Source organism: Gordionus sp. m RMFG-2023, chromosome 1, assembly GCF_954871325.1.
Source record: "Gordionus sp. m RMFG-2023 chromosome 1, tfGorSpeb1-WG-v2, whole genome shotgun sequence".
Lineage (NCBI taxonomy): Eukaryota > Metazoa > Nematomorpha > Gordioida > Chordodea > Parachordodidae > Gordionus > Gordionus sp. m RMFG-2023.
The window spans coordinates 39692350-39703710 of NC_088775.1; the positions used below are offsets into that span (position 1 = coordinate 39692350).

Below are 11361 nucleotides of genomic sequence, written 5' to 3' on the forward strand. Positions count from 1 at the left end.
TATATAATTTAATATTTTAATTATTTATTAAATATTACTTTAGATATATATAATTATTTATTAAATATTACTTTATATATAATTTAATATTTTAATTATTTATTAAATATTACTTTATATATAATTTAATATTACCTTATATATATATTTAAATATTACTTTAGATATATTTAAATATTTTATATTTAATTAAATATTCATAAATATATATTGCATAAATTATAATATAAATATTTTAAAATTTAAATTTAAATGTTAAATGTGTCTTGTTTGTATTCACCATCTTTCTTTCATTTGACTCCAAACAGCTGTGGGAATATTTCAGCCCCGAACCGTTCAATCTAATTTCGGTATCGTCCCTCGTATTTTTTTTTATTAGGTGTTTTGTCGTTTTGCTAAAACTAGATTCCCAAAATATTCAACCCCACATCAGTAAGTTAATTTAATATTTTAAATATATTATTATTTAATTTAATATTTTAAATATATTTATAGTTAATTTAATATATATTTTTAATATAATGTAAGTTATTTTAATATTGATTCCCAAAATTTTTTCAATTGATTCCCAAAATTTTTCCAATTGAATACTCAAATTTCCAGTAAGTTAATTTAATATTTTATAATATTATTAGTTAATTTAATATTTTAAATATATTTATAGTTAATTTAATATTTTAAATATATTTATAGTTAATTTAATATTTTAAATATATTTATAGTTAATTTAATATATATTTTTAATATATTGTTAGTTAATTGAAGTAACTATGAATATTCAAGAGGTTAGAGACACAACAAATATCAAAGCTTATAAATTTAGAAATTAAAGTATATATTATTTAATTTACATATATTAATTTATATTTTTAAGAAAACTAAACATAATAAAGATTGTATATTTTATGGTGGATATGATTATGTGTTCCATAAATCTAGAAAGAAAGCAATTTATTACACCTGTAGACGAAAATGTGGAGGAAGAGCTAAACTCGCTGACACCGAATTTAGCATCACCATAAAACATTCAGCAACTTGCAAACCAATCCAAAGTAATTGATTTTGATTAATATTTAATCTTAAATACACAAATTTTAGGTAAAAATATTATATCACATATTATATAATCAAATCCAATTTAAATAGATTATTCTCAAAGTCTAGCAGGTTATTCTCAAGGTCAATCTATGAACCTCCCTGATCAAGGTAAATAATTTTGATTAATATTTAATCTTAAATACACAAATTTTCGGTAAAAATATTATATCACATATTATATAATCAAATCCAATTTAAATAGATGATTCTCAAAGTCTAGCAGGTTATTCTCAAGGTCAATCTGTTAACCTCCCTGATCAGGGTAAATAATTTTTATTAATATTTAATCTTAATTATTCATATTTTTATTTCCTTATATAGACTCTAATTGCCTAAGAAAAGATATTTATCGATATCAACACAAAGTTATTTATAACTAATATATAATATAAATATATTTTAGCCGACAAAGCTCAATTAATGGATGTCTCTACACAGACAAATATCTCATTTTTTTCATCAAGTATAAAAAATTATATCCTTAATTACTGAATTAATGCTTGTGTATTTATATTATAGTATTAAATGTATGTACTGCAGAATGCCAAAGTAAAATATCAAATTAATATTTACAATAATTTTTCAAAGCTATTTATCTACAAGTTTTGGATAACACAAATAGTCCAGTTTTGGAAAACACAAATAGTCTAAATAAATTTCAATTATATTGGTACTATCTATTTTTTAACAAAGTTTTGAACCAAGAGATCTTGGAGGAAATAGATGCCCATAACAGAAATACCACTAGTCCAGGTAAATTATCCAAATATTTATCGGGTTTGCCAAAAGTGGTATACGTCAATTTCAAAATTTATAGTTATTATATTTTTATTATATGACTTTTTCATTGTTTCGTCACTGTTATTTTATTTATATAGTTAACATGCATTAAACCTCCTTTTCATTTTTAATAGTCATATTTATATATCGCAATACAAATGTTTAATTATAATAATCGCGATCGGAACAATATTATTTTTAATATAGTTTACAAAAGATTAAAATTTTATATATGACATAAATAATAAATGATTCCCTAAAATTATTATTCCTATTTTATGGAGCGTGCCACATAAACAATAGAAATAGTTTTAAAAGTCAGACTTTTGAATAGTTAGAAAGACGACTATTATATGATAGAGTTAAGAAATTCAACTATAAAATAGGATTTATGGTAATTATTATAATTGTAACAATATCGGAAAATAGGTAAGTAAAAACTTATGAACTAATATTATTTCAGGATATATCTTTTTAAATATTAGGTAAAATTTAATTTAATGAGAAAGTAATATAATGCTTATTCAGAGTTGGGCAGTACCGCAAATACTTGTATCTAAGATACAAGATCCTTTTGTATCTTGTATTCAGTATCTTTTTGACATTTTTAATAAGATAGAAGTATCTCTATCTAAGATCTTTTATTCTGAAGTGAATCTTGTATTATTTTCTTGATAAAAGATACAGATACAGATTCTTTTTAAAATTAATGTTTAAAATTTTACATATCACAGTATACATCTAATTTTCTTCGAGAATCTTGTATTAATTTCCTTATTTTTTTCCGCCATAACGATAGATAAAAAAAATAACAACATCGAAACGAAATAAGCAAAGATTATATTTTATATATAAATGTAACTCGATAGTATATTTTCATGGTAGTGAAGAAGAAAGTAGTGAAATTTAAATTAAATAAGTTCTCTTGAATCAAATTCCAATCTTAAAATTTTATATGGAAATTTTTAAAAATAAAAGTTAAAAAAGAAAAGACACAGGCTACATCTAAAACCTGTATCTTCCAAATGATAAAGGGTTAAACACAGATTTTGTTAATAGTATTTAAGTATCTTTATCTTGTATCTTTTTGATATTTTGAAAAAGATACTAGTATCTGTATCTAAAATTCATTTTTCACAAAGAATCTATATCTGCATCTAGATTCTTTTTCCGTAGGACCTGCCAACTCTGTGCTTATTCTATAAATTAAAAAGTCGACCAAGAGGTCAACATTTCCTTTGGTTCACAAAGAATAGATTTTATGGTTAGCTTACTCAATGTTATTAAAGAAATATTAGGGAAATTTCAAATAATCACACTAAAATAAATAAATAAATTCGATAAGATATTATATATTTTATAGTGATGTAAATAAAATATAATATTTAAGGATCTTTGCTTTAGGTATCCAAGCGCATACGCGGGAATTTGGTCTGGGGGGGGGGGGGTAATAAAAATTTTTAAGAAATATTATTGTTAAAAAATTATATGTAAGGAATCACTTAAATGACCCAAAATAGAAATTTGAATTTTTTGAGCTTTAAAATTTATATATAAAGTATAAAAATTTAAATGTTAGAAATATGAATTAATACACAAAAAGCTTAGGGAATAATTGTATCTTGTTTGTTATATATTTACAATGTAAAATCTAATCTTCGTTGTGATTGAGTTACAAATGCCTATGAATATTCAAAAGATCCAAACCTTTCAATCTACTTTAAAAAGTTGTCTTCTTGGTATGTTTTTCAGAGATAGCAGGCCCAGCCCCCGGGTCGGACCGTATGGCCGGGCCCGAAATTTAAAAAAAACACCCGGGCTGAGCCTGAATTTTTTTAAAAAAACATCTAGGCCGGGCCTGAAATTTTTTTAAAAAAAAATATCCGGGCCGGACTGTATTTTTTAAAACAGCCTATATTTGTAATCGTTATTATTAGCTATAAAAATCAAAAATAAATATAATTTATTTTTTTTAAATCCGGGTCGGGCCTGAAAATTTTATTTTAAAAAAGGACGGGCCGGGCCTGAAAATTGAGCTTAGCCGTAAAAATGCCCTACAAATAATACCTCTGCAGGGCTATGTTATTCTTCTTAAAAAAGAGAATGTTCTCTCATTAGTTTACTATTAGGAAGAGTTGCTAATATATATAAACCCTTTTAATACATTGGTAATATAATCTAAAATGTGTTTGAATAATGCAGAGCATCCATAGCATTTTTTGGGACTGTATCAACCAGTAGCGTACGCAGGAATTTAGTGTGGGGGATAATTAAAATTTTTTAAAATAAAATTATTGTTATTTAAAAATATCAAGCATAAATTTATTAGGACTAATAACTATTTCTAATATATTAATTTAAATTAATATGAATTATAAAAAATTAAATATATAAACCGATATATAAAAATAAATTTGATTTAAAAAATATTAAACGGATATAACCGGCGGCATATAAATACTTTAAATAAATCTGAATTATAAAATATTAAGTGAATATAACCAGGATATGATGACTATAAAATAAATAATCCATAATAGAAATTTAAATTTTTTTGAGCTTTTAAAATTTATATATAAAGTATAAAAAATCTAAATGTTGGAAATATGAATAATTATATTTTTTATGTAAAAGAAAAATATATAAGACATTAAAAAATGATAGCACAAAATATATTATAGAAACATTATATTTTTATAATGTAAAATCCAATCTTCGTTGGGAGTGAGCTAATTTTTCAATTATCTCATCCGTGTTTGGCGTCAAATGCCTATGAATATTCAAAAGGGCCAGACCATTCAACCTGCTTTCAGAAGTTGTACTTCTTAGGTACGTTTTTAATCTTCTTAAAGAAGAGAATGTTCTCTCATTAGTTGCAGTACTAATGGGAAGAGTTGCTAATATATATAATAATTTCAATATATTGGGAAAATAATCTAAAAGATGTTTGAAATGATGCAAAGCATCCATAGCATTTTTTGGGACTATATCAACCATAGTTAATGCTTTATACCATAGTTGGCATTCAGCTAATAAAGCATCATGAGATACATTAATGTCTTCATGATAAAAATCTTCCAAATTTTTTTATTTTTTTTCTATCACCATCTGAAAAAGGTTCAGAGGGCTTTTGTGGAAGTAATATCTGCAGATTGATAAGTGCTTCTTGATGAATTAAAAACCTTTCATTTACTTGGGTTATAAATGTATCCAAAAGAGGTATAAAGACATTTATTTTATAATATTCTTCTATTGACCCTATATTAATATTTGGATGATAAGTTTGCCTTACTGCAAGTCGAGGGAGACAAATATTGAACTCGTATAGCTCTGCTTTTGATTCAACATTAACATATAAAATATGAAATTCCTCATCAGCATTAGCTCTAATTTCTTTGAGTTCTAATAAAATTGTCTCTGCTATTCTCATCATCTCAATCAAATCAATATCAGGTTTTTGAAAAGTATTACATAAAATAGTTGTATAATTAAATAATTTATTAATACATTCTAATGCGAAAAAAAAATTTGGTATAAGTATTGAATCCAGTAACTTGCTTGCTTCTGAAGAAATATCTCTTTCAGACCATTGTGATATTTCTGTAAGAGCATAATAATCGGCTCTTCTAACTCGATAAAAGCTGTTACTGCTTGATGTCGAAGACTCCATCTTGTTGGACAAGCTTTTTGCAATTTTTTTCTCCTTGTTGGGCAAGGAGTTTCTGATATAATTTTGTTCAAAATATTTTGACGCTTGGGGTATCTAAACATCTCATAGATGCTAGATATTTTACCTGATATAAATATAAAAAATTTAATTTTAATAATTAAAAACCTAAGCAATTTGATATCAATGGTAAAGAACATGAATCCGATATTGCTAAGTTGAGTGAATGGGCAGCACAGTAGACATATATAGCTGTTGGGAATTTTTTTTTAATAAATGCCTGAAGTCCATTGAATTGTCCACTCATTGCAAGTGCTCCATCATACCCTTGCCCACGTATCATATTTATATTTAGCTATATTTTTGAAAATAATTATATAATAAGATTAATTATTACTTTTAATTTTTTAAGATTCACAAATATTACATCAGCTAAAGCAGACCCAGTCATGCTTGAAACAGGAATAAATTGAAGAAACATTTCTTTGATAATGTTGTTTTTATGAGTATCTACATATCGCGCACACAACGACATCTGCTCAATGCCAACAATGTCCGTGGTCTCATCTGCCAAAATTGAGAAGCATGGGGCAGAATTGATTTCAACAATCAATTTTTCTAAAATGATATTGTTGCAAATATTAATTATCTCATTTTGTATCCTAGGGCTGAGATAAGTAGCATTTTTTTGGTACTAATGAGGCTCTCCATTAATATAGGATCTCCTAATGCTTTAAATTTTAAAAGTCCACGGAAATTACCTTCGTTATCATTATTATTAAAATTTAAGCTTCCTGAATCCTTGTGGCCATGAAGTGCTAGGCCTTGCAAGCCACAATATAAAATAGCCTCAATAGTTAGTTTTATCTTGCCTCTATTTTCTTTTGCAATTTTAACCCTATATTTATCAATTATTGATGAAATTGGAATCATATCCCCCTTTTGAATTGATTCTTTTGAGGAAATCATCAGTTCACAGCTTTTGTTTATTAAATTATTATACTATACTTTTTTTCTTTTTGGCATGATTTTCACCTTCAGCGTTAAAAAGTCTAATATCCATGACTAGAAATTTGAAAATTATAATACCGGGAAATTTATAAATAATAGATAAATATTAGGCCACAAGGAAAACTTGAAAATGAAATTAATTGATAAAGTAAATTAGTAAATGAAAAAGGTAATAATATAAAAATTTAAAAAGAAATATATATGAATAATTATAATAAAATATAAAAAATAATATTTTTGAAAAATATGTCCGGCATCTGCATTTTGGCTTTGGGGGGGGGGAGGGGGAGGGGGGGGGATTTGTCCCCCTGCCCCCCCCCGCTGCGTACGCCAATGGTATCAACCATAGTTAATCTTATAAACATAGTTATTCAGCTAATAAGGCATCATAAGATACTTTATTATCTTCATGAATAAAAATCCAACAAATATTTTTTTTTATCACCATCTGAAAAAGGTTGGGAAGGCTTTTATGGAAATAATATTTGCAGATTGATAAGTGCTGCGTAATGAATTAAAAACCATTCATTTATTTGGTTTATAAATGTATTTGTATCTAAGTTATACTCTTCTGCTGATCCTATATTAATGTTTTAACTATGAGCTTGCCTTGCTGCAAGTCGAGTGAGACAATTATTAAACACGTATATCTCTGCTTTTGACTTAACAATAACATATAAAATATGAAATTCTTCATAAACATTAGCCCTAATTTCCTTGAATTCTAATAAAATGCTCTCGGCTATTCTCATCTTCTTAATCAAGTCATCATGTTTTTGATAAGTAATACATAAAGTTGTACATTCTAATGAGAAAAAAAATTTGGAATAAGCATTGAATCCAATAATTTTCTTGCTTCTAAGGAAAAATTTCTTTCAGGCCATTGTGATATGTCAGTAATAGCAAATAATCGGCTCTTCTAACTCCATAAAAGCTGTTACTGCTTGATGGCCGAGACTCTATCTCGTAGGACAAGGTTGCAATTTTTTTCTCCCTGTTGGACAATTTCAGAATAATTATTATTTAACTAGAAATTTAAAAATGGTAGATAAATATTACGCCACTAAAAATTTGAAAATAATAATATTACGCCGGAAAACTTGAAATCGAAATTAATTGATAAACTTAGTGATGAATGTGATAATAAATGTAATTAAATATATATTTAATATGAGATAGGAATAAATATTAACAAATATAAATTAATATAGTACTGTGTAAATTTAATTCAAAACATTTCCATATTTATTAATTTATTTGAAAATAAAATTATTTGACTTGTAAAAAGTTGTTAAAATAACATATTTATATATTCTTATCAATTTTTACAAGTTAAAATTTTTATTTACAAACGAATTAAAAAATATAGAAATGTTTTAAATTAAATCTGTACAACACTCTAAACAAAAATATTTTTGAAAAATATATCCGGCATCTGCATTTTTTGGCTTTGGGGGGTATTTGTCCCCCTGCCCCCCCCCCGCTGTGTACGCCAATGCATCAATGCCACAAAGCAATAAACCATGCAATAAATCGAGGTTTAACAGCCGCCTACATTCTTAACCATCTTGAACCCGTAAATTTATCTCAAGATGGCTTAAAACCTGATGGTATGACAACCATAACTTGGGCCCTCGGAAAATCTCTAATATGTGATTGCACATGCGTCTCATTATTCCCCTTAAACTTAAATATCAATCATTAATACAGACAGAAACTAAAAAGATTAACAAATACAAAAATTTTAAAAACTTCATATTCACTTCAATAGTGACTTTCACAAATAGCCATTTTCGCCATTAATATATGAGATTTAATCTAGGCAATAAAATACAGCTTTTTACAAACGAAGCTAAAGAATTCTATATATGTGCCAAAAAATTTAATTAGAAATTTTTAGACTATCTTAGTTAGAATGAAATTTGGAATGTATGGTTCCACGGGCAGAATTCCAATAGAATAATTCTTCGTACAAAAATAATAATTTCTTTATTCAATTTAAAATAAATTCAAAACTTTGGTATAAAAATATAATTCTTTTATTTAATTTACAATTAAATCCAAAAACTTTCGTGTACAAATATAATTCTTTTATTTTTATTTTCAATTAAATTCAAAAACTTTTTCAATCAAAATCATCTTATCTTTTTCTTCATTTTTTCTTCAAACATAATAAATAAAAAAACATTATTCATTTTAAAAAATACACAACACTCTTCAACATCAATCACCATACCTCAATCATATACTCATAATTACAACATCTCCCCTCCTTTACATTCCTCTCTCGGCCTCAATTGATCTTGATGCCTACAATATACTATTCCATTGTCATCTTTAACCTAGTATTTGACACTACCAATTATTTCTTCTACCTATCCCATCATCCATCTGAATTTTCCTTGAACATTAAAATATACACTTCTTGTCCCAGGCAAAATTTACTAGATTTCACTCACATCCAACCTTTTCATTTCACAATCACATGCCATCATTTTTAAATTAACCAAAATTTTGGATTAGTTTTATATAGCATTTAGTTCTGGAAACCCTTATATTTTTCTCTAAAAAATTTGACCAAAATGAAATAAACATCCTCGTTGTTTCGTTAACGGAAAGACCAATTTGAATGCAATGATTGCCGATAACTGGAATTCGGTCATTATAAAATTAGGAGAGATTAATACATAGGATTGAATAATTTCAAAAACTCGCTTGTAATCCTCAATCCTTTTATCGGTCATCAATATGTAAATTGGGGGAAACCCGTTTTATTTTTTACCCCGTGAAGGGTGTAAAGTTGATGAAAAAGAGGTGATGTATATTTAAAAGCACCATCGGCGATCCACATCGCTCATGAAGAGAGAAACTCAAGATTTGTTTCAGTCGAGAATATTAAATTCGCTCGTTTTTAATATATAATATAAAATTTTTAGTATTAAAAGTTTAATCAATAAATTTTAAAAATAATTATTTGCAATTTACCAATAAATATAATAGACGAAATTTTGACTTTAAGTTGAAATATAAACTAGCTTTATCGATCAAATTGCTTAATCTTATTTCATCATCATGAATAATAAAATTCTCGTCCATCTGGGTAATAGTATATTCGTAGGGTAGAAATAATGCGAGCAAAAAAGTTGGGCACGGTGGCATATGATTGTGAGAGTTTCTTGTACGGTGTATTATCCACTTAATAAGGTTAAAGTTAGGAATCTTTATTACCATCTAGATTTGCCGATATTTACTGGGAGTATCGATAGATGTTTCGCTTTATGCTTAATTTCATTAACAATTTTTCGTGACTCCTTTTGAGCACAATAGGATTGTGCTCCAATTTATTTGGAATTTTTTCATTATTTCGGCATGTGAGCCTGGCCATACACATGTGTGCACCTCTCTCTACACACCTATAGTAGTAGGTAGGAGGTACTTTTTTGTCAAGTCTGTTTAAAAAGTTATCATAGATCTCTAGATCTAAATCTTTATAACTTTCAATCATAATTATTTAAATAAAGATATATTTATTTGTAATTTGTTTCTATAAAAATAAAAATAGTTTTAATAATATGTAAAATAAAATCACAAAAATTTTTCGAATTTTTTCTATTTATAATAAAACAAGCCAGGTGTCGTCATATAAATTCTCGGAACACCCTTGAATAAAAAAAAGGGAAATTCAACGAAATATTAAAATTCTTTCTGAGCGATAAAATAATAAAACTTTAATTTTCCTAGAAATTAGCTCTATTTTGTAAATTGTTAATGAAAATCAATTGAATATATGAGTAGCAAATGAAACAATCCTGTTTAATTGATATAATTTATATTTTTGTAAAGGTTCTGCCTGGAGTAACCCAATTTTTATTATTTTAGACCCAGCTAGAATTTTATAAATTATACCATGTTACCGACCGCTCTGTATCGGGATCTGGGCCAGGAGTTCTAATATCTACAGTTTTTATTCAAATTATAATAATACCTTTTTATTTCAATAATTATTCACAAAATAAGTAATCATATCGTATGGATTTTAGAATTCTTGATTAATGAACGCCGAACCGGCCAGAGCTGATAAAATTTTAAAAATGAAAAAAGGTTTATTCTTGTCCCAAAATATAAATCCTGATTTGTATTTGTTTTATGATAGATAAATTTTTAGCTAATCTTAAACAACTTTTATATTATATCTCAAAGGTTTCGCGAATTTAAGGTGATTTATAGCAGGAACCAGGAGAAATACTTCAATAATTATTAAAAACAAAATTTTTATGAACCTCGTCATCAAATTCTAATTTTCTTGGCCGAGGCATGAGTTTTCCGTTGAACAATTAGAAGTAGTAATGTTAAAATTATGAAAATATTTCTTTCTTTATCAGTTTGTATTAGTACTTTGCTTTAACTATTAGAGTAGCCCGTTTAAAAAAAACTATTAGCAATAAAGCCAGCCTTACGCCAATTTTTTTAGAAAATATTTATCAATATTTAGTGCTTTGTGAGTTATTTTAATCTGCACTGCCCTGCCCGAATTTTTTTTATATTATATATTTTTAATTAGCATAGATATATTGGTGATATAAAATATTTGAATATATGACCCGACCCGCTGCCCCGACCCGTGTATTTGAAAAAATAAAATTTTAGGCTCGGCCCGGGTGTATTTAAAAAACTTGGTGAGTGTACCCGGGCTGGGTTTACAGCCGGTGCCTGTAGGCCTCTGTTCTGATTTATATTGCGTGTTTTTAATTTCCCGATAAATCTGATTTTACCAAATCTTCCAAAGAGAATACCCTGGGATTTCA

The 11361-nt window shown here is 26.7% G+C and overlaps 2 protein-coding genes across 2 annotated transcripts; one reads left to right on the forward strand and one right to left on the reverse strand.

Moving 5' to 3' along the window:
- The first annotated feature begins 770 nt into the window (after positions 1-770).
- On the forward strand, positions 771-1975 carry LOC135925376 (uncharacterized). The gene is made up of 7 exons (XM_065460660.1): positions 771-785; positions 875-1052; positions 1147-1206; positions 1301-1360; positions 1420-1561; positions 1618-1647; positions 1687-1975. Exons 1-5 carry the CDS (start codon positions 771-773, stop codon positions 1476-1478), a joined length of 372 nt encoding a protein of 123 aa, XP_065316732.1. The 3' UTR covers positions 1479-1561; positions 1618-1647; positions 1687-1975.
- A 3413-nt stretch (positions 1976-5388) lies between these two features.
- LOC135925382 (zinc finger MYM-type protein 1-like) lies at positions 5389-6608 on the reverse strand. The gene is made up of 5 exons (XM_065460673.1): positions 6554-6608; positions 6307-6498; positions 5973-6163; positions 5714-5900; positions 5389-5672 (listed from the first exon to the last, which is right to left on the reverse strand). The coding sequence occupies exons 1-5, from the start codon at positions 6606-6608 to the stop codon at positions 5389-5391; spliced, it is 909 nt and encodes a 302-aa protein (XP_065316745.1).
- Positions 6609-11361: the final 4753 nt, after the last annotated feature.

Coding starts and splice junctions, on each gene's coding strand:
- LOC135925382 (XM_065460673.1), bottom strand. CDS start 6,608: ATGGATATTAGACTTTTTAACGCTGAAGGTGAAAATCATGCCAAAAAG. Junction 6,164..6,306: donor TAATAATAATGATAACGAAG/GTAATTTCCGTG, acceptor ATATCATTTTAG/AAAAATTGATTGTTGAAATC. Junction 5,673..5,713: donor ATTGATATCAAATTGCTTAG/GTTTTTAATTAT, acceptor TATTTATATCAG/GTAAAATATCTAGCATCTAT.
- LOC135925376 (XM_065460660.1), top strand. Junction 1,053..1,146: donor AACTTGCAAACCAATCCAAA/GTAATTGATTTT, acceptor CAATTTAAATAG/ATTATTCTCAAAGTCTAGCA. Junction 1,361..1,419: donor TGTTAACCTCCCTGATCAGG/GTAAATAATTTT, acceptor TTCCTTATATAG/ACTCTAATTGCCTAAGAAAA.